The sequence below is a fragment of the Nicrophorus vespilloides genome, unplaced genomic scaffold (genome assembly GCF_001412225.1).
Source record: "Nicrophorus vespilloides isolate i.1.1-1 unplaced genomic scaffold, Nicve_v1.0, whole genome shotgun sequence".
In the NCBI taxonomy this organism is placed as follows: domain Eukaryota; kingdom Metazoa; phylum Arthropoda; class Insecta; order Coleoptera; family Silphidae; genus Nicrophorus; species Nicrophorus vespilloides.
This window is the reverse complement of record NW_017098940.1, coordinates 16003-37674: the sequence shown is the minus strand read 5'-3', so window position 1 is coordinate 37674 and position 21672 is coordinate 16003. Positions and strand designations below refer to the sequence as shown.

Genomic DNA, 21672 nt, shown 5'->3' with positions numbered 1-21672 from the left:
CTAAGGAAGAAAACGAATGTAGGCTGGAGAGAGCCAACAATGAAAATGGTAGTGGAGAACTATACTGACACATGTTGGTGAAAAAAAATAAAGAAGAATTTTCTCTTTTTTACCTCCATTTTGGAACGCTCTAACACACAACTGGATTCACTAAACACAAAACTGTCAAATATTTTCTTTAAAGCATTATGTCGCCTTTAAGTCGCAGTATAGAATGATAAGATGCAACTTATACATCCTGAGATTATGGCTCACTAAAGCATGTAACGAAAAACGCTCAGAACTGTTTACTTCACCTATTATTACGTGTTATATTAAAATTAGACATTTTATTGTTTTCAAAATGTTAATAAATTATTAAGTAAAATGATTCAAGAAAATAATAGTAAGAACAATGATTTATTTATAAAAATAAATTGAAACAAATGAAAAGTTTGAGGGAAAACAAATTTGTTTAAGATGCGGTAAAAATTCAATAAAATCTGTTCGTTAAGTTGAAGCAACCTTTATTTTATCACATAAATACATCAAATACATATACAAAGAGCTACTAATCGCAGTCTTTTCTTCAAAAAAAAAAAATTATTACATATTAGTCTTTACATATATAATTAAAATTTGCATGAAATTTCAATACAATATTCAACTATTCTAATTATGTTAGTAATCATTGAAATTTATGTGTATATTTAGTTAATACTTTTACTAATCTATTTTCGCAAATAAATATATACCGTAATTCTAATTCATTTACTATTGATATAAAGCATTTTCTATATTAGTTTCTATACTAAAATCTTCTACGTTTTAGAGTTTAATACAACATATACAATAATGTATAAATAAAATATAGTAAATATATAGAATAATTTTCATTGGCCCTAATCTGGGCCAAAAGGATATGAATCTAGGTAAAAAATATAAAATAGATGACTTACTTTAAAAGAGTAAAATATAAAAAATATCATAAAATATGTAATCTTTAAAAGCTGTATAAGATAATTTATCTATTTGCGTAGACATCATCCAGAGAATGTTTGACATTATCAATGAACAAGAAGCAGCATTGGAGCAACAGCTTATACTTTTCGGTGAAGTGATCAAACAATTTATCTTGCATAATCATATGAGCAACGAATTGCTTGTAAGTAAATTCCTTGTTTATTCGGCATTGGGCGTGAACAACAAGATCATGCAATCTTCCAGCAAGTGCAAGTAGACCATCCACCTGAGTTAACCATTCTTGTAAATCCACCTGGATGTCTTCGTTCTCCGCTCTGTTGAGATTATCTGCGATTATATCCTTGTATCGCTGAAACATGGCCACAATAGTACCCATCTCTCTAGCGAAGATGGTCCATACTTCCAATTCGTTTTTCATCCTGTCGACCAGCCATTGTACATTGTTCTCGGATACAACTGAGCTTGAACAATCTTCTCTTGTTGCATCATTTGATAAATCCTCGAGAACTGTTCTCTGAACAGCTTCATCCTTCCTTAGTGTTACTTTCGCCTCAATTCTCATGTTACACAATGAGAAATTAGATACGATTGAGTCCATTTTGGTACGTAGTAGTGGAATAGTCATGTTTTCGATTTGTATGCCTTTAATCACTCACAATATATCGAAATAAACAAACACTTCTTAATACGATCGTAGGTCAGGAGTATTCTGATGGAACTGGTATACTACTATAAACGCATGCGTTGTATTTACTTGCAATATTGATTTTCACTCCTTGGACTAGTCCAAGATCGGAAAACTACGGTACATGACAATTAGGCAATGGACCAAATATAATATAACATAAAATCAAAATATATCTAATTTCTTTACTGTACATACTAATCAATTTGGCTATGGTAAAAATTAACAAAACTAACAGATTCCAATGATCTTTTTATTGAAATATACGTAAACATAACTTTATTACATTGTATCTTCCAGTTAGACACTATTCGTCAATTTTTCCAATTCTACAAGTTGAGTCTACAAAACTACATTCTAGTTTGCATAACAATTCTTTAACACTACTATATTAAAGGTATTATCATTTTAAATAATTGAAATAGAAACCAAAATATGTTGAAAGCAGAAAATATTTGTTTGTATTAAAGTATTCTAAAATAAATTTTGTTTATATTAAGTTTGTTTATAAAAAAATATATATGTTACATATACATTTATAATTAAGAATTCAACGCTGAATTTTATAATATAACAATCATTAATTTTCACTCCTAATCATGTTTTATCTTTAATTATTAATAATTATCTTTTTCATTAGTCAATTATATTAGAACTCGAAACAGTGGAATTTGTACACTTTCAATAACCACATTCATCGTTACCTTCGTAAGCTTCTCACGCTTAATAACCAGATAATAATTATATGTGAACTATAAATTTGCATTCACATCTGAACGTAGTAAATATTTGTTAATCAGTTTACACTTATTATTTTATAAAAACAATTAATATTTAATGACTAGACTATAGTCATAAAGTTATATAAGATAGTTAAATTGTAAATCTGTTGATATTAACTTATAAAGAAGCATTAGAGTACACATTTGATGCAGATATCAATGTACCAATATATTGACCCAACAATATGTTCTCAGATTTTAATCTAAGATTCTTCTTCTTGACTTGATCAAGTCTTTGAGAAAGTTCATTCAAAGTAGTCTGGAGCTCTTGGACCTGACAAAGTAGTCGATTGTTTTCCTCCCTCTGAAAATCGTTGGACACCATCTCTTGTTTAACCGAATTAAACACCAATATGCGAGTCGTAGGAAGTGATTCTGAATTTGGATTTCGCATGGTTTCAGAATTAGGAGATTCTGGCTCGTCAAAATCATCAACAATAATATCGTCACCATCCTCATTATTAAAGACTATAGAAGATTCCGACTCGTCACCATCGTTAATAATATTGTCTATAGAAGAAATGAAGTTTAAGAGTTATTTAGGTTATTATTGAACATTACCTTCAATATCCTCGTCAATTAATGGAATATCGTCTTGGAATATATTATCTAGTTTGTTATTGCCTTTCATGTTTATATAATTGCAGCTTCTTACACAGAATCGAGCGATTGTAGCAAGGTTAATAGGTAGACGTGCGGTGAGTTCTTTGGTGGATAGTGATGACAGCGTTACTATGGTAACCACTGCAGCCCACGTGAAGCAGTGTTAGAATGTGATTAAAAAGAAGTGAAATTAATAAAGATCTTATACCTTCTCATATTCACAGTACTTAATTATTATATTAAATTATCTTTTAATGTTATACTTTCTTTCTTATAATAAAAATAGCATATAATAAATTCAAAGTTTATTATTTTCAATCTTTTTTTTGCTTAATAAATACATCCAAACATAATTGACATAATTGTACAAATAAATAGTATATATTTAATTCGATATAAGAGACTAAAAATTAAAAAGCCTGTTTATTTATAATTAGTCAACATAGTATTTATTCTTCAATATACATATGTATTTCCAATTTTAATTTGACCTAAGAATTTTATTTTCTTTTCTTTTTGGAAGACAACGAATTAAATAGTGTCTCGACACCTAAACATGAGATCCTATTTTTTCCTTAATATTATGTCTCTTATGAGATTAACGTACAGTTTGTACAACTCCAAAATCTTCGAGTTCATTGCGTTAAAATCTGGTCAGTTGTCCCATATTTAAAAACCATTGCCAGCTCATGAATGAGTTATTTGCTTAATTTCTTGTTAATAAACCGCTATAAACAGAATTTTCTTTGATATAACTCGATGTTTCTGATATTGATATTTAAAGGAAATAATCAACAGAAAAAATGATGTTATTCCAAAAATTTGGAAAATTCTGCGATTATATTTACACTGTAGTCAATAATATAATAGTTTATACTAATCACTGTAATAATGTCTTTTGATCTAACTTTCGCAAAACTTTGCTTTTATGAGAAAAATAGATTCTAAATAAAAGACTGAAAAACACAAGGAATAATCCGAATATACCCAACGAATGCATCTCGTGATGAAATAATAGGCAACTCATTATTACAGAGAAAGCTTGTCGGATTGTAGAAATGATGGCAAAGACTAAAGGACCGAAGTCTGCTATAGTACTGTAAATGAAAAGTTGTCCGACCGCAGAACAAATAGATAACATAACACAGTCAACTATGAACATTGGAAATTTGATCATAAAATTAAATGAGTGAATGAAACTTCCTTGCTGGAATAAAGAAACTGCTGTAAAACAGCAGGAAAAGAAGTTCACCGCGCACATCATCTGGATCGGCGTCATGTAATATTGGTTATAGAGAGCACCTTGCCAATTTGTGGTAAAACTATCAAACGCTATGTACGAGCAAAGCAGGATTGCTCCAGAGAATGTAGTTATTGTTGTGGAGGTATCTAAAACAAAAATGATATCAAATTTAACAATTTGTTATATCTAAGAAACTGAAAACAACCTTTGTCATTTCCTGTATCGCACATGAAGAACAACATTCCAACAGATAAGACGCACGCTGTTATATATTCGTAACTTTCATACTTCGTCCGAGATACAATTCGACCCATAATCATAACAGGGATTGTTTTTGCAGCTTTGGCTAGTACCTAAAACAGAATGAAATTATTACTAAATAATTTTACATTAATGTATTTGTACTTGATGAAGAAAGGACACGTATTTGAGTGCTTCATATTGACACCAAGAACTTAAAATATTTGACAAAGAACAAAAAACATATTTATACATAGGACACTTATGTTTTGGTTGCCATCGCAAACATATGACAATTCCAGATATAGTAAAAGAAAGAATCCTATTAACGAACACTAAAAATTGCGAGTCTTTAAATACGCCAACTTCTTTCTTCTCATTCACATACTCCTAAAAATAAAACAAACATATTATAAGACAATAATTTTTAACATCTACAATGAAAATATTCTTCATTTTTCACATATTTAAATGTTACTTACATGAGTGATTTGTTCTTGTAGAACACTCCAGGAAATCAAAGATATCTGAAGAAATACAAAGTAAAATAAAAGACGCAATGCATTATCACAATCACTTCTATGTGATGTAGTTTGTGGAGGTGAGACAATCCTTTCTATGGTTACGTCCTCTTGGAAGCACTTGCGTATAATTGTAATAATACAATTGTTTCCGACTAAATTAAAATAATATTAAATTTAACGTGGTAATGTGAAAGTGAATTACCTGCTTTATCCAAGTAGTTAATCTTTTTAAAATATCTATATGCTAAGTACCCAGGTATAAGTATAGTAGAATAACAGAGTAAATTGACAAAACCATTAAATATCCAGCTATATTCTGGCGATACATTTCTGAATATCTCTGAACTGTAGATAGTTTTATTAATAAATAGTAGTAAACAAGTCGTAGATACAAATATTGAGCTGTAATAAATAATTATAGTATAATTAAATTATTCAATTACTTACAATTACAATATTTTTGTTTCCGGAGACATCTCTGATCACTTAGTATTAACTAATCAAGTTTTCAAGTATAATACGTAAATAGTTGTACAAATCAGTTATATTTCTTATGAATGAGGCTTGGAACACAACGTATGTATAGACGTATATGTACACAAATCACTTTCTTTTGTTCTAACCTTAATGTTACAGCCAACCCTTACATATTAACAAAATCATTCTTATTATATAAAACTGTTATTGTATAAACAGGACAACAACACGAAATTTTACTTGGTTATGTCATTGTGAAAGACTTATTTAACTAAAAATAATTAAATAACTTAAAAGTAGTATTTCCTATAATTTCAGGATTATTATACATATATAGTAAAGATAAATAATAAATATAAAAATTGGAAAATACACTAAGTTGCAAAACTTTTGGTTAAGCTTGATATTTATATCAAATTCAAATATGATAATAATACATTAACATGTATGAGGTTAGAGTGCGACGCAATTTGCTGTTCCAAACAATTGTAGAGGCGTTATCCTTGCCGGTTGATAAACTTTACCGCACCGCAACCGCCTGCATACAATGATAATAATAAAAATATTTTTTGCTTTCCTTTTTTTTTGTTTAGATTAACCTTGTTTTCATTATTTCATTAATATAGTGTAAATAATAATAATAATAAAGATTAATATAGAAAATAAAATTCATTATTATTACAATAAATTTCACTTAATTTCAATTAATTCGTATATAAACAAAAATGAAATAAATATAGTAGAAAATAAGATAAAATGAATGTTCTGACCTTGGAATGTGATTGTTTTCTCTTTTGTTTTGACAGTGATATTCTGCAGTACAGTGGAACCTCGCTTAATGAGTTTAATCCGTTCCCGGATTTTTACTCGTATAATGAAACATATTCAAAAATACACATAATATGTCTACACAAGTTTTAAAAATGTTGTCTTCTCTTCTCATCGTCACTCGTTATGCAAAACGTCGCTCGTTAAACGAGTCATTTTTCTTACAATTTTGCTCGTTAAGCGAGGTTCCACTGTAATAACTTATATATTTACATTTCGTACATCTTGATTTGTAACAGATTAATTTAATTCTCAAGAAACAGATTAGGTTATTCCAGTATATGTAATGGGTTATATAATAAACTAGGATGTGCACATAATGAATCATTGCTGGGAGACTTCTACAATAAATATTTTAAATTTTTTCTAAAGGCTGAAAAACCACGGTTCCTAAGAAATTCGATTTATTCTATTCAAAAAAAAAAAGATGTCCAAAAAATATTTTAATTTGTTTTTAATCAATAAATTCTTCAATAATACGTAAAATAACCAAAATTAATTTGTCTGTTTAATTTCTTTATGAAGTTTGTGGTTTATATTAGTGATATAATAATGTAGATTACTCATGGTATAACAAATTTATGTTCCATTGCGTAAAGTATAATCAGTTGCGTCATAAGGTACTGAGGGAAATTCAAATTTCTCTAGAAGTGAAATTTCCTATAATATATTATATATATATATTTTTTATTAAACATTAGTCAAGCGTAACAATTATTCCATTGAGACATTTTATTTAGACTTTGTATCTATAATTACAATTATATCATTCATAATTCTGTAAAACTGAAACAAAATTGTTTGTTAAGAATTATGAACATTCTAAAGACAGAAATTAATGAATATAACAGATGGCAACACTAATTGTCAAAACAATTGTAGAATGGATAAATTTCTTCTACAATTGTATTTACAATGAAACAATTTAAAGATATTATTAATGATTTAGATTTGTTTTTTATTGAATGTCGTGCGTGAATGCAATCATTTATGAAATTTTCTACTCATTTATTACCAACAAAACTACAAGTTTTTTTTATGAATGAATCAATAATTGTCGGCGTTTATTTAATTTACTATTCGTTACTATTAGAATGTATCACAGGAAAATAGAGTATTGCCGTCTATTATATAATTACTCCTCGTGTAATTGAAACTTATGAATGAAATTAATTATAAAATACAAAAACAAAAATTAAAAAAAAAAATCAAATTATTACTACTGCAAATTTCTCCAATTGTTATATCAAAAAGATCAGTTGTTTCCATGGCTTATTTAATTATTATTAATTTCGGTTACTTTTCAAAACATTTGTACTTTTGGGGAAATACATTTTTTATTCGATAAATATGATTTCACCTGTTGAACAAAAATCATATTTGTAATTTAATGAAATTCATTGATTTCGTTTTTATATAATGTATGATGAAAAATTGCCGTTTTTTATGAATGTAACAATGAAAATTCCCACTAATAATTTGCGTTTAATTAATGCATAGTAATTACTTACTATTAGAATTATGCATAATAGAATAGAGCATTGCCATGTAATGTTTTCTCGATTTATGTTATACAACTTTACTCGGGTGTATTGAAAACCTATTAATAAAACTTTGCTGATACAGAGTGATTCAGTGTTTAAATGACCTTAAACAACCTTTCTTGATGGGAAATGCAATTCGTACGATTCGGTTATATAGATAAGAAAATATGAACTCGATTTAGAAGTAGAAATGTATGCGATTATAAGTAATGAGAGAGGCAGACATTCTGTCTAGAAATTTGGAAACGCAATGTAAATGCAATAAAAGCGCACTCGAACGAAAATGAGTCATACACGTGCAAAATTGTTACAGCTTTATGAAAATTGTGGTTCCTGTTAGATTTGAAGAGCGGTTCTTGTATAAGATTGAATTGAAGACGAGATCACGTTGGTATTTCGTAGTATGGGGGCGTGGGAAAATTCGTAAGATCCTGTATAGTGGAAAAAATAAAATAAAATACAATACAATCGTTGATCACTGTTTCGAGAAACGCGCAGTGAAGTCACTGTGACGAGGAGCCGCAGACAGAGCCTTCTCCTCCTCCTCCACCGCCGCCACCTCCATTCTACACGAATCGTAGTAGAACGCCATGGAAATACCAGCGAGATGCAAGCATGTGGTGGTATGGAGGAAGTGGATTGGAGGGAACAAGTTTAACGAAACAATTACGGTTTTGTTTGAGTCGATTATTATTTTCTTTATTTGTGCCATGGGTTTTCCCGCACGAGCTACCCCGCACAAAATAGTCGTGACACGTATCCTCTCCATCGCTCCGTTTCGCCTGTTGTACCACCTTTTATTTTGTTCTGTTTGAAAACCGTTTTAGGAATATTTACAAATATATAAGTCGCGTGGGAGAAAAAGTAAGGATCAGTTAGTTAGTTGACGCGCACGCAAGAAACTGTGTTTGGAAATTATATATTTATAAATATATATAATATTTATTTACATACGCGGGATTGGAGGCGGACTTGACTAAGGTCAACAAATATAAATCCGTGCAAGTAACAAATTAAAACTTGTTTTACAAGTTAGAGTCGCGCCGTCGGGAAAAGATATTGATTCCATTGTGTGTTGAGGTCGGGCGATATTTCGTGTAGGTCCGAAATATCGTTTTCGTTAGAAATGGTCGACTATTGGAAGGCATGTGAGTAAAGGCTATATCTACTATGTACATTCATTTTAAGGTCACGACGAGTGAAATGCAAGCAATTCCCGCGAACAGAGAATTATGCGGACAGCTTATCGAAGTGGCTAAGAAATGTTTATTTATTCATTATATCGCGTTAACGGACGCATATTCATACACAACGTGCTCTACTAATCACAACTTATGACGAATTATTACCACTTTACAGCCTTCCTCCTGGTTAGCTTTGTGCTTTACTTGGCAAATGCTCAGAATGGCATCGAGACAGTGTCCTCGGGACTGGACCAATTCGCCCTGAAACTACTGACCGTAAGTACAAAACGATTGAAACAAGATTTAAATTTAAGACTGACATTTTAACAACTAGCAAACAGCCGAAGCTGCTGGAGACAATTTGAATATTGCGCTGTCTCCATTCACGATATGGACGTTACTGACGATCATCTCAGAAGGGGCCAACAAAAACACTCTCAGAGAGCTAGAAAACAGCCTGGGGATCCCAGCCGCAGACAAATCCGTTTTCCGCAATAATTTCAGAGCCCTCTCAAGCGATTTAAAAGTAAGTAGTGTATAGCCTAAACATCATTTCGATTATTCATAACTAATAAACTATTTAGCGTAACGCCGATGGAGTCACTCTGGACATCACGAACGCGATCTTCACCACCAACGAGTTCCCACTGAATACGACCTTCCAAGCAGTATCGCAATCCACCTACGGAGTGGATGTAATACCAGTGGATTTTCGCAATTCTAGGGGCGCAGTGAACACGATCAACAATTACATTTCCAGGGCGACGCAGAACAGGATCCCGAACTTCGTCAATGCCGGTACTATACGTTTTTATACTACTAATTAATCGTTACTAAATCTAACGATTCGCAGCTGACGTTGCCGATGCCGCCATCTTCATGACCAGCGCATTGTTCTTCAAGGGTCAGTGGCGATACCGGTTCGATTCTGCTCAAACTAAGCCGGAAACCTTCTACAACGATGCAGGTAACAGCATAGGCCGGGTCCAGATGATGTACCAGTCCGGACCATTTCCTTATACTTTAGTCAGCTACTTGAATGCTCATGCCGTAGAACTACCTTATGGAAACGTATGACGTCAAAAAAAAATAACGCTAATGATATGTAATAAATCAACTGTTTCAGAGCGATAAAGTATCGATGATTGTAATCGTTCCTAGAAAAGGTGTTAAACTGCTTACAGTACTACGAGCCATCGCTAGTAGACCAGTTAGCGAGCTTTTGAACACCTTGGATAGAGTGCAAAAGGAATTCAGCGAAGAAGAGGTTGATGTATACCTGCCCAAATTTAAGATAGAATCAGAACTGAACTTAAACGGAGTCCTCAATAAAGTAATGAATAAATACGATAATATTCGATTGACGCAAATTACACAGATTTGTTTTGTTTATACAGATGGGCATCAACGAAGTGTTCAACTCTGAGAAGGCTGACCTTCTTGGGATATTCCCGCAGTACTTGTACCTATCGCGAGTCCTTCAAAAGGCAGTCATTGATGTCGACGAGGAAGGCACCATCGCCGCGGCCGCTGCAGGTAAACTTTTTATTACAACAATTTGTTTCGCGATGATGCAATAATGGACAGGATGCATTTCCTGCGGTTTTGAGGCTGGTTCATTAATCGCGTCGATTTCTCTTCGCTCTGTTAGTATGTATATAGTGTGTCCGGTGGATAAGCAACAGAAAAAAAAGAGTGGAAAAAAACAAAATAGAAAAATGCTGTTTTGTAATCCACAAGTCAAGGCCTGGCGTTGCAGCCCGAATTTCATCGCAAGGTCTTTTGCAAACAGTGTATAGATAATCGCGAAAGAATATTAGGTCACCGAAAATAATGTTAACTATTCGAAAATCGTAAACAATGCTTAGCAGCAATGAAACAATGCTTTTCGTGGAAAAATACTAAAGGTTCAATATGCATATACCGAGTGTAACACTCAAAACAATTTGTATTTGGGCGAAGGTCGGCAATACAATCGGATTCTTTCACGCAAAGAAATAACTTAAATAATGTGAATTTTTATAAACTATAATTGCATCTTAACTATTCTATAAATATATATTTAAATCTATTTGGTTTAGGAAATTACGGTGATTAGCAAATGTATAATCAGGGTACACCTCAAGAAAATGAAACGTCAATGTAATTCGATTCCACGAGCCATGGTCAAGGTCAAGAAATTTGACTGAAATGGGTTTTCGTTGCCATTTTCGCGTTTTCCCCGAAGGTTGTTTTATCTATTTCATTGCAAATCTACTGAATACCCTCGGGTCTACATCTAATCAACAATGGCAACAGACACTCATCGTTAAATGTAAAGTGTTTTATCCATCCATTAAATATTTTCATTATTATGTGAATGCTTACGTTCTTGGTATTTCTCTATAGAGACGATTTAAGACGAAATAAGAGCAATATGATTTCAGCATAAAAAAGCAATTAAAGTCAATTTAAAGACAGCCGAACAAATGAAAAACTGATGTGATATTTTATCTGGATATTAGATATACATACATTAGTTATAAATGTAATAATTATCCATCAAAGTAGTATAGACTTTAAATTATATGTTATAACAAAAACAAAGGTCAATTTAATGTCAACGTGACACAAAGGTCATAGTGAATTAATCATATATGTCTTACCAAAAAAATAATTACAATAGAATTGTAAAATAATGACAACTGCACATTTATACTTTCTGTTTTATTTATTCATAACAGGATATCGTTTCGTAACCAAAAAATAATTTAGGCTAACTGTAAATTATCTAATGCAAAATACATGTTTTTACTATGCTAATACCAGAATGGACACATTAGTTTTCATTTATAATTAAAATTATTTTCATAACCCACAAAAATTTACTTCAGTCCAGTCTTTTTATACTATACTAAAAACAAGTTGAGTAAGATCAACTCTATGTGCATATCTCTCTTTATTATAATTATATATACATAATAAATTAGGAATAATTTCTCACGATTTCAATATATTATTTAATTTAAAATTATTTCTTTACTTTTTATATAATTTATTTAAGACTTATCGTTTTTGATATATTTTGTTTTTGCATGGTAATTGACACAAACACCGGAAGTGTTTTCACCATTTAGATAAACAATTGTTTACGAAGGAAGTTAAGAATTTTATATAATCGTTTTGATTGGCAGGTCTATATTTATATTAGGTGATCTTAAATATTAGCTTAGTATTTCACAAGGTTAAATAAACATCCCATTAACCATGAGGGGAATTTGAAAATACCCAGAGTTTTAATACAAATAAAACGTAAAAACTAAGTTTATTGCAAATGAATTACTTAATCACTTAAAGTATTGCCATTGTTGAAAGTAGTTTAACTTAAATTTATAAAAAAAAAATAATTTAAATGTTGTGTTAAAACACAAACGTTAAAGAACATTGTACATTATTTTGTTTTCTTTTTCAATTTCAGGAGCATCCATTGTATACAAAACAACGCAACCCAAGATCTCGGCGAATAAACCATTCGCATTCTTCATTGTCGACAAGTCAACAAGAAGCATCATATTCGCCGGCAAAGTTAGCAATCCCAACGGGATCTGCGACAAGTGTACAGGAAATTAAATTGCAAAAGCTTATTTCTCCACTTTTTTTTTCTTCCATATAATTTAGTTCCTACTTTATAATGATAATAATAAGTTACCCGTTACTAATTAATTAATTTAATAAAAAAAAAACATATGATAAATAATTATTCATGTTTTTTTTCTCTTCTTATTCCAATTACAAATAACTATTACTATTAACCAAAAGGAAAGTAATTCTCAAAAAAAAAATAGAAATACATATATTTAATAGTAGAAAATATAATAAAGTTAATACTATTAAACACAATTAACAAAAATTGAATAAAAAATTATAATAGTAATAAAAATAATACTAATATACGACGATGACAATCATTCTTAAAGGCCTTCACAGTGTTATATAATATTTATATAAAAATTAGTCTTTTTGTTTCATCCAAGGAATATGTATATGTATATATATATACATATATATGTGTGTGAGTGTGTATATATATATGTATAGATAGGTTGTATATACATGGATATAAATAGTTGCACGATTACTGTAAAATGTAGTCCTTGTAGTTTTTCAAAGACTTCAGCTGCTTCTTGAGCTGCTTTATTAAATCTAATGGTTGCACTAGTATCGAGATATCACGTCCGACTGCATTCAGACGGTCTTTGACTTGACTTTCTTTGAAAAATAAATTTAATGGACGCCCGTTGATTTCAGTCAGCACCCAATTTGTGAAGGACTGGCCATCGCACGTTTGGGCATGAGTCGAGAGTCCTTGCCTTGCGACAAGACTTCCACCCTCCACATTCGCGATCACAGCCGTATTACCCTCTTGGATAATACCCAGTGGCTGCCCTTCAACATCCCTATGTATCACAAACACTTGTCCATGGGGCACACGTTTTATTACAATATGGACCTAAAACAATCGAAAGTCAGTCAAAACAGTCGGTTTACGTATTTATCCACCTTGAATTTACATAAATACTGCTAATCGATCGTAGGATCTTGTGAGCATCATTCGAGGATTTCACGGTGATCCCTTCAATAGTCAACAATTGATCACCGATGTGCAGAGCATTATATAACATCGGATTCTCCTTTTGCTTCCACCCGCAGACCCTGTTAGGTGAAATATTACAACGGAAATACTACTATGGACATTGCGGCTTTTGACTTACCAGACCGATGTGTTAGCATCAACAAGAGCAATTGAACTAATGCAATTTTTGCGTAACAATAACCGCACCCCGCCTGGGTGCTTCATCTCCTTTTGTAGCTGCTTCACTTGATGTTCACGTAACGTCAATGGTTCTGGAACTGCTACTAATCTGCCAGAATTAGCTGCAGGGGGCCTCTGACTTCTACTTGCCCGATTGGATGGACCTGTAATATTTATTTTGTTTATTATTTATAATAGATTTTCTATTTCTGTTTATTGTAAATTTAATATACAAATCGCAAACCTTTACATAATATCACATAATATCAATAACTTTTCGTAAATTAAAAAAAAATAATAATCACAAGTTGATAATAACAGACAAACCTGGAGATTGTTGTAGTTGGAACAGCCTTTCATAACTATTTGAAGCTTCAGCTGTAGAAGAACTCTGAGATTGGAGCACATTTGATATGTTTTCATAATTAAAGACGTTTGGCTGAGAAACTTCTACGTGAACTATAGTGATGTTATTTGCACTCTCAGAACGCATTGAAGTCTCCGGTAACGATAATCCCCTTTGCAGTGCCGTATGTCGTCTATAACAAAACATATATACTTCATCAAAAACAATTTTGAACAGTCGTTAGCCGGGCAGATTTTTTTTTTGATAGTGTTATATTGCAGTTTATGTAGTTATTATTTATTTGAACATTTGCTAATAACAATATAAATGTTCTTAAAAATATGGTCTAATTATATGAAAATACCAACCTAGTTAGATTGGGTGTTAAAGACCTTTCTGCAATTGGTTCTATGCCAGGAAGCAGTGCTGGAGGCACAGCAGGTGGTGGTGGTAAAGGTGATGTTGGATCACGAGGAACAGTATTATTAAGAGATGGTGGCAATGGTAAAGGTGACGTTGGATCACGAGTGGACAGCAATGGTATTGATCTGGTTTCAGGTAACTTGCTGTAGAGATTCTCTTTAGGAGTCAAAATCTTCAATTCATATAGTTTCCCTCTTAGACTTTCCACCCAGTCAAGCATAGCCTCCCAAGAAGGAGCTGCCAATCTAACCACCTCATTACTTAAAGTTATCACAAATTCATAATCCTGTTCCTGAGCACAGATTGTTGGAGAAACATGCTGAGTATTATTCAAGCAGAAAAACCATTCCGGTTTATGCAACACAGCTGTCTTATTGTCCAAGTAAATTTCTAGAAATGCATCTGTGTCATCATGTATACAGAACACCACCCAGACTCTCTCCTTCTTCTGAAATACAAAGAATTATGTGCAACAGAAAGTGAAATTAAAGGTAACGAACAAGACATACCTTCTTAGATTCAGGAGGCAACCTCTTGAGCCAAGTGTTTTTGTGGATCTCACGGAAAACTGGATTCCCAAACTGCCTACTCTGTGCAATAGATTGCTCAGCCATATCAAAAATAGAAAATATATACGAAAATAGGTTCTTTGAAAAGGCATCTTCTGTTTCAACTTATGTTCCACATTGTATGGAACTTCGGAAAGCGCAGATTTCGGCTCATGCTGCAACTGTTACATATGCCTATGTGTACTTCACTTTCGGTTATATCGACATATAAACTCGCACTTCGTCAGGAGAAAGTCATTTTTTAATTAATTTAAATATTTCATATAAACATTGTTTCTAAACAATACAATGAAGACATAAATTGGCACGGTTGCCAACTTAACGGCCAACGAAACGGCATCAAATCCAATTTGATTAGTCAATAATCTCATGCTAGGATCAGCTAGGATGACGTCGATTCACGACTAAGGATTTGCCGGTAGTTTGAACATATCAATATAGGCAACTTTTAACTATCCACTATTATACTGAACACGCCATTTGCAATTATTTGACAGATAAACCGACTTTTAACATAACTGTATTTCCTCATCCCAAAAATACAGTTTCCTATAATTATTTTGAAAATTAAATAAAAATATTGATCAAAAGTTTAATATTATTTTTAAACAAAATTTTAAATGTTTCATTGTATATTAAATATTAATTAGATACGCACTAAATTAAATATTTCCTTTCACTTTCAGAGTAGATAAAAGAACAGTATAAGAATATGAACAAATAAAAGTAAAATTTCTTAGTTATAAACAAATATAAACATGAAATGTGTAATAAAAAAATGAAATAATTGTAACTCAACCCTTTATAATAAATGTTATTAGTAGTAAACATAAATTATTTGATATACAATTATTGATTTGCGTGCTTCTAAAATAAGTTATTATATTCATTCTAAATATATTTTCTATGTATATTTGTTATCTTTTAAACTGCACTAAAAAAATATTTACACTCTTTTATTATACATAATCTTAGTAAGAATTTAAGTCTGTAAACATTAGTATAGTATTATTTAAACAAAAATATTGTTTTATTAATACACGTTAATTTCTCATAAATAGCTTTTTAGGTAAATGCAACCAATATTGATTAAGAGAAATATGATTTTATCATGATTAAATCATATTGTTAATTAATAGAATTAAATTTTGTATAAGCTGAAGTATTTAAATGTGGATGTTTCAGAGTAAAATATTTTATCCTTTCAGAAGTAGCCATATTGTTTTTTCATTATCTTTCTAAAATTACAGGCGGATCATGATACCTACCAACCGTGACGTCAACCGGGGGCGGCGGAGATTCAAACTGTTGGCGGTAAAGATCATGGATGAATAGGAATAGTATTTAATTAGGAGAAAGCGGTGAAGGGGCGCCGAGATTCAAAGTAGACTGCAATTTGCGCATTAATTGGAGCCCGGAATAGAAACGCACGGGGATTCTAATTAGTCGGAAAATGTGGTCGAAGGAATGCGCTTGCACATGAAAACCGCCGTTCCATTTCGACGTTTTCTTCCAGTTGAAGAGGGCAACGCGGCGACGGCGGCAACAAACGCGTGCGCATTTCCACCGCCAATGTAGTAATCTAAAATACGTTTTTATCAACACAATATGGAAATGTTTAATATTGTGGGAAGTACGCTCAAGAGCGACGCGCGTCTGTGATAAGCTAATTGTTTGGACGATTTTTTGATTCCTTTATTTGGTCGTTTTAGTTTATATACTTTTTGGTAAAGACAATCTGTGGCTGCCCATCAGCTGCAGTTAATTGAAGTGCCTGTTCTTGCTAGAAATGGATGAGTTAGTTTGCTCTGAGCATTCATCTGAAGATCAGCCAACTGGTGAGAGGTGGGATCCCCTGGGTGCTCCGAATGACCAGCATGAAGAGTTCAGCTTGTCGAAGAGGTTTGACAGTTTATGCAGTGATCACTCTTGGTAAATTTATAACTAAATGTAATTTCTTCAAAACATTGCTTATGTATTCACATTTCAGTGTACACTTTGAGAGGTATAAGAACTTGGAAGAGGAGCAGGATCTGCTAAGTTCATCTCTGTTTGCCTTAACAACGCACTTCGCTCAAGTGCAGCTGCGCTTGCACCAAATCGTGGAGGCACCTATCGAGGACAAAGAGGAGCTGCTGAAGTCGCTGGAGGAGTTCGCGTTCCGCGGAATACCAGACATCAGTTCAGTGAAAGATAAATTCAATGAGACCAACTTGGGGGAGGCAGTGTTGCTGCGACGAGCGCAGCAGCAGGAGTTGATTGATAAACTAAAAGATCAACTGCACGAATTGGAGCAGTATGCATTCGAAAGCGGACAGGCAGGTGTACCGCAAGATATAATATTGGAGCGTCAAAGGGTGATACTCAGGGAACTAAAGGATAGGATGAATTTAGAGTTGGACGAGGACATGTACCATCAATTAACGCCAGAAAACGTGAAGCAGCAGGTAGACGTGGCGCTCGGTCAGTTGGTAAATCCGCTGAAGATGAAGGAGCACCTAGTAACACAGCTGAAGACGCAAGTCGCTGATCTCGAGCGTTTCATCAGTTATCTGCAAGCAGATGCAAAGGGCGCCAAGTGCTCTTGTGGCTGCTCGCTGCATACAGTCCAGAAGCAGTTTAAGAACGATACCGCAGGAATCGTGCAGAGAACCGCCGAGATACTACAAATGTTCGCCCTGCTGCAGCTCGGCTGCGGCACCCAGCGCTTTAAAAAGAACGATCTTAAAAGAACCATGAAGGTCAATCATTACGGGTAAGAACGGTGTCAAGTTGCAAAAATGCATTTCCATGAGTTGACCATTATGATGCATGCTGCATTCTTTCTTTCTCTTTTCTTTGTTTTCCATTCCGCCGATCGCAGGGATTTGCGCGCGCGCTTGGAACTGTCTATAGCACGGGTGAAAGAACTGATCAAAGCCACGGAATCGAACCCCTATTCGCAGCAGGGCGATTACTGCAGTGACAACGAATCGCCGACTGTCCTGTGCAACGTCCAGGTGACAACCGCCGTGCGGAAGTACCTGGCTACAAGCATCAGAGACCTAATCCAGCACGGGGCCTTGGCGGTCGACCAGAATCACAGTTTGGTGCCTTTTATTGGATGCTTCGCGCGCAGACCCAGTCAAAGCCACACTCTGGTGCATGCTTGGGAGATCATCCTCAACTACTATGAATTGAAGAACGGAGAGCGCTTCAACGCGACGCCGGCCAGGAAGCTTTCTCAGAGTTTCAACCTGGATATAGCCGGCGCCTCCGCCACATCCAACAAGCAAAATATGCTGTGCGCTATAGGAAGCATCATATCCACGCATTCGCCTTACAAACGTAGCTACGACTCTCATTTCAAAGCCTTTATCTGTGCCGCATTAAAGTAAGTCGCACGTACACTTGCAGCAATGATAACAAAACTCGTAATTTCAGTGCCAATAAACTTGTTACCTGGTTAAGTTTGATATTCCAATGCAGACAGCTGATAAACATGCACTATCAGCCTTGGAGTTATACCATGAAAACAGGTATATTATAAAGTGGGAATGTGATAAAAGAAAACAACACACGAATCGCGTGTGACAAATAATGAACAACAGTAACTCATATATTTCTAATTGTGTTTTTTGATTCCTTGCAGGGTTCCAAGATGGATTACAAAGCTTGGATACGTTAAGTAAATACAAATTCGACCTGCCCGTCGACTTGGCTATTCGCCAGTTCCAGAATATCAAAGACGTATTCACTTGAGACAGGCTCTATGCCTTTTTAATACGTTCTCATTTTCAGCGGCATAACTATTATACTTTTTCCAATACATTAAACCTTAACACACGACTAACAAGCTGACAGACAATTTCAATAATTATACAATTTAAAAGTTTACCCACCAATGCTAGGTAATACACTATAAAATATTTTTTTGTATTATTTTTGAATACTAGTCGTTGATATTTAAAAAAACATGTTTCTTTTGGTATTTCGTTTCTTTATACTGTGATATAATATATATATATATGTCTTTATTTTGTATTTTTTTTTGGTTTTTCTTTTCGTTCCGTTTTATGTGACTAATTTATTTTAAAGACAATAAATAAAGCGATTTGGTTTAGTTTGTCTTTTGCTTCTTGGCAATCGACTGTGAGGCTTTCTGGAACACCTCTGTGAATATTAAAGTGCCTACAAATACGAGAGCTGTGCCGAACCAATGGCCAACAGTGAAGGGATTGTTGAAATAGACTATGGAAAAAATCAATGACAAGAATTTTCTCAAAGTCACTACCAGAGTCACAGTTAAAGAGGTGCATTCGGTAGTTAATACATATACGGAGCTAATACATAAATATTGAGTCAACACATTACCGACCATATAGACGACTAGCAGAGGAATAGTGATGCCTAGCATGGGTACCTGGTATGGTTCGCTGCCAATCATTACACCAAAGTGCTCGTAAATACTGGGAGCGTAAAACACGAACAACGGAAGTGACAGAAGATGCTGAAAGAAAGCAAATTCATTATTAAATGTGAACAACTAACAATCGCATTTATATGTATTACAGTATAATAAAGAGCTTCACTTGGATGCTTGCCATGTTCTTTGTACAGTGATTCCTGGAATATTCCCATCCTTGCTGAGAGTAATAGTGCTAAAGTTAAGATGACAATGCCCACAATCCACCAGAAAAAATCATTAGAATCTTCTGTTGATTGAATTTTAGCTGTCTCATCACAATTGTTGCAAACCTAAAAAGATAATTGTTATTCTCAATCAATCTCCTAATATAAATATAATTATAACTTACAGTAGGTGTGTTGCTTGAAATGAATGTGCAAATAATAATGCCAGCAGTAATCATTGCAACTGAGATAAATTTAGAGGCAGCATACTTCTTCTTCAGTATGATGATGCCCATAATCATATTGGCAATTAGAGATCCCTGCAGATTTATTTAATATTTATTATAGATATTGATTAATTAATATTAACTAAATCTTACCGCTCTGAATATCATGTGCAGTGGTACAGGGATGTTGAAGCTAAATGCCCAGTTATTAAATACACTAGTAATAAAAAAGAATACGACTAGTTTGAAGTAGGCTGTCATACCAATCTTAGGCTGAACTGTTCCAAACTTGGATGTCATAATAAATCCATGAATTGCAATAAAGAGGAACTGCAGAAATGTGATCAAGTGTCCACATCCTGGATCCGATCTGCATAAACAATATTAATTTAATTTTTGAAGAATTCCAATTAGAATTAGAAATATTACCTGACTAGGTACTCTAGAAATACATTGTTTAGCCCACAGCCAATGTAGACCATTAAAATAGCAAATACTGCTTTAGAATTCATCTTCCCTACTTATGTATATATATAAAATTTTATATATGTGTCTTATCACAGACACTTTGTATTATACTATGTTATATCTATTAACACGTCATACCGGGTCGTTGTCAATGTTTTCCCTAGAAAATAAACACTAGTTAGAGAATAAGCACAACTGAACTGTTTATGTTTGTTTTCTCAAAAGTACAAAAGCCTTGAACTCAGCAACGAGCTACAAGCCAGAGATGATTCTTACTATTTGGTCTATTAATTAAATAGCTGGTTATTCAAGGACAATATAAATCACTATATATTATTGTTTTGATGAAGAAGATCCGGCGCTTATACAACGAGGTTATGTAGAAAATTTAAACGAAGCGAAAAAAGAGACGGAGCTTGTTTTGAAAATGTCAGTGATACCAATGGAAAACTTTCGAAAATTTATTGAAAATTTGCTAAAAAACAGATGTCTCTAGGTGTATTTATCTACAAAATATTATAACAATGATATTTATTGGTATTATTTCTAGTTCGTGTGGCTAAGGTCGTCTGTATCATGAAAATCTGATACGAAAAGTCGTTGGTTCAATTCCCAAAAACCAACAAAAAATTGTGGTGGCTGTTAAACCCGAAAGGGGTAGAAATAGGGCCGGAAGAGATTTAAAATATTTCTAGTTGTAATAGCGAATTACAGCCAATTGGATTAAACCACAGCAATGTATAAATACTTGTTAAATTCCCCAAACATCTAGCTTTAATATGCATCCTTTGGATAAATTCATATATGCTTTTCGAATGTTAATTTTTCATGCGAATTATAGCCAAATGCATCCATACATACTCGCTACATTCCCCAAACATCCAGCTTTCATATGCATCTTTTGGATCAATTCAATCTATTATACTTTCCGAGAAAATCAATAAAATGTGACTTCCAAAATGTTGTATCATAGCACCACATGGCCCTGGCTATAATAAAATATGCTTGTGGTTCTTTTTATGATATATCTCTGTTATCATTCGATAATATATGATAACAATGGTTAACCATTTCCTGATTTAGTCTGTGCAAAGTACAGATGTAATTTATTGTTCGACTAATCCTTAAATCAAAAAAAAAAATGTTACTCTTACATTTATAAA

General features: G+C 33.1%; 6 protein-coding genes across 8 annotated transcripts; 2 read left to right on the top strand and 4 right to left on the bottom strand.

Annotated features, from left to right (window-relative positions):
• Positions 1-2209: 2209 nt before the first annotated feature.
• On the bottom strand, positions 2210-3314 carry LOC108563634. Its single transcript, XM_017922371.1, has 2 exons — positions 2992-3314; positions 2210-2940 (listed from the first exon to the last, which is right to left on the bottom strand). The coding sequence occupies exons 1-2, from the start codon at positions 3059-3061 to the stop codon at positions 2549-2551; spliced, it is 462 nt and encodes a 153-aa protein (XP_017777860.1). The 5' UTR covers positions 3062-3314; the 3' UTR covers positions 2210-2548.
• A 569-nt stretch (positions 3315-3883) lies between these two features.
• LOC108563638 (adenosine 3'-phospho 5'-phosphosulfate transporter 1-like) lies at positions 3884-5601 on the bottom strand. Its single transcript, XM_017922375.1, has 6 exons — positions 5494-5601; positions 5243-5442; positions 4999-5192; positions 4682-4906; positions 4482-4629; positions 3884-4422 (listed from the first exon to the last, which is right to left on the bottom strand). Exons 1-6 carry the CDS (start codon positions 5514-5516, stop codon positions 3914-3916), a joined length of 1299 nt encoding a protein of 432 aa, XP_017777864.1. The 5' UTR covers positions 5517-5601; the 3' UTR covers positions 3884-3913.
• LOC108563640 (antichymotrypsin-2-like) lies at positions 5568-12739 on the top strand. Of its 2 annotated transcripts, none has more exons than XM_017922377.1 (8): positions 5568-5616; positions 9249-9349; positions 9408-9599; positions 9658-9871; positions 9927-10144; positions 10200-10406; positions 10471-10609; positions 12531-12739. In XM_017922377.1, exons 1-8 carry the CDS (start codon positions 5598-5600, stop codon positions 12680-12682), a joined length of 1242 nt encoding a protein of 413 aa, XP_017777866.1. In that variant the 5' UTR covers positions 5568-5597; the 3' UTR covers positions 12683-12739. The 2 variants fall into 2 exon arrangements, with proteins under 2 accessions (XP_017777866.1, XP_017777865.1); XM_017922376.1 differs by lacking the exon at positions 5568-5616 and adding an exon at positions 8532-9037.
• A 281-nt stretch (positions 12740-13020) lies between these two features.
• On the bottom strand, positions 13021-15714 carry LOC108563633. Its single transcript, XM_017922370.1, has 6 exons — positions 15144-15714; positions 14580-15082; positions 14193-14404; positions 13825-14029; positions 13624-13765; positions 13021-13562 (listed from the first exon to the last, which is right to left on the bottom strand). The coding sequence occupies exons 1-6, from the start codon at positions 15246-15248 to the stop codon at positions 13188-13190; spliced, it is 1542 nt and encodes a 513-aa protein (XP_017777859.1). The 5' UTR covers positions 15249-15714; the 3' UTR covers positions 13021-13187.
• Positions 15715-16382: 668 nt separating this feature from the next.
• On the top strand, positions 16383-18944 carry LOC108563636 (RUN domain-containing protein 1). Its single transcript, XM_017922372.1, has 5 exons — positions 16383-17135; positions 17194-17958; positions 18067-18576; positions 18627-18721; positions 18835-18944. Exons 1-5 carry the CDS (start codon positions 16993-16995, stop codon positions 18942-18944), a joined length of 1623 nt encoding a protein of 540 aa, XP_017777861.1. The 5' UTR covers positions 16383-16992.
• Positions 18781-20900, bottom strand: LOC108563637 (UDP-xylose and UDP-N-acetylglucosamine transporter-like). Of its 2 annotated transcripts, XM_017922374.1 has the most exons (6): positions 20786-20900; positions 20471-20669; positions 20195-20411; positions 20000-20134; positions 19755-19940; positions 18781-19692 (listed from the first exon to the last, which is right to left on the bottom strand). In XM_017922374.1, the coding sequence occupies exons 2-6, from the start codon at positions 20551-20553 to the stop codon at positions 19303-19305; spliced, it is 1011 nt and encodes a 336-aa protein (XP_017777863.1). In that variant the 5' UTR covers positions 20554-20669; positions 20786-20900; the 3' UTR covers positions 18781-19302. The 2 variants fall into 2 exon arrangements, with proteins under 2 accessions (XP_017777863.1, XP_017777862.1); XM_017922373.1 differs by lacking the exon at positions 20786-20900 and having other exon boundaries at positions 20471-20779.
• Positions 20901-21672: the final 772 nt, after the last annotated feature.

Bases quoted from the DNA above. Each gene is read 5' to 3' on its own strand.
- LOC108563634 (XM_017922371.1), bottom strand. From the start codon at position 3,061: ATGAAAGGCAATAACAAACTAGATAATATATTCCAAGACGATATTCCA. The intron at 2,941-2,991 runs GTAATGTTCAAT...TTTCTTCTATAG, and splicing joins AATTGACGAGGATATTGAAG to ACAATATTATTAACGATGGT.
- LOC108563638 (XM_017922375.1), bottom strand. From the start codon at position 5,516: ATGTCTCCGGAAACAAAAATATT. The intron at 5,443-5,493 runs GTAATTGTAAGT...TATTTATTACAG, and splicing joins TCTCCGGAAACAAAAATATT to CTCAATATTTGTATCTACGA. The intron at 4,907-4,998 runs GTAAGTAACATT...TTTTATTTTTAG, and splicing joins TACAAGAACAAATCACTCAT to GAGTATGTGAATGAGAAGAA.
- LOC108563640 (XM_017922376.1), top strand. From the start codon at position 9,016: ATGGTCGACTATTGGAAGGCAT. The intron at 9,350-9,407 runs GTAAGTACAAAA...TTTAACAACTAG, and splicing joins TCGCCCTGAAACTACTGACC to CAAACAGCCGAAGCTGCTGG. The intron at 10,407-10,470 runs GTAATGAATAAA...TTGTTTATACAG, and splicing joins TAAACGGAGTCCTCAATAAA to ATGGGCATCAACGAAGTGTT.
- LOC108563633 (XM_017922370.1), bottom strand. From the start codon at position 15,248: ATGGCTGAGCAATCTATTGCACAGAGTAGGCAGTTTGGGAATCCAGTT. The intron at 14,405-14,579 runs GTTGGTATTTTC...GTTTTGTTATAG, and splicing joins TTAACACCCAATCTAACTAG to ACGACATACGGCACTGCAAA. The intron at 13,563-13,623 runs GTAAATTCAAGG...CGATTGTTTTAG, and splicing joins GATCGATTAGCAGTATTTAT to GTCCATATTGTAATAAAACG.
- LOC108563636 (XM_017922372.1), top strand. From the start codon at position 16,993: ATGGATGAGTTAGTTTGCTCTGAGCATTCATCTGAAGATCAGCCAACT. The intron at 17,136-17,193 runs GTAAATTTATAA...TTCACATTTCAG, and splicing joins TTATGCAGTGATCACTCTTG to TGTACACTTTGAGAGGTATA. The intron at 18,577-18,626 runs GTAAGTCGCACG...TCGTAATTTCAG, and splicing joins TTTATCTGTGCCGCATTAAA to TGCCAATAAACTTGTTACCT.
- LOC108563637 (XM_017922374.1), bottom strand. From the start codon at position 20,553: ATGAATTCTAAAGCAGTATTTGCTATTTTAATGGTCTACATTGGCTGT. The intron at 20,412-20,470 runs GTAATATTTCTA...TTGTTTATGCAG, and splicing joins TTTCTAGAGTACCTAGTCAG to ATCGGATCCAGGATGTGGAC. The intron at 19,693-19,754 runs GTAATACATATA...GCTTTCTTTCAG, and splicing joins GTGAAGCTCTTTATTATACT to CATCTTCTGTCACTTCCGTT.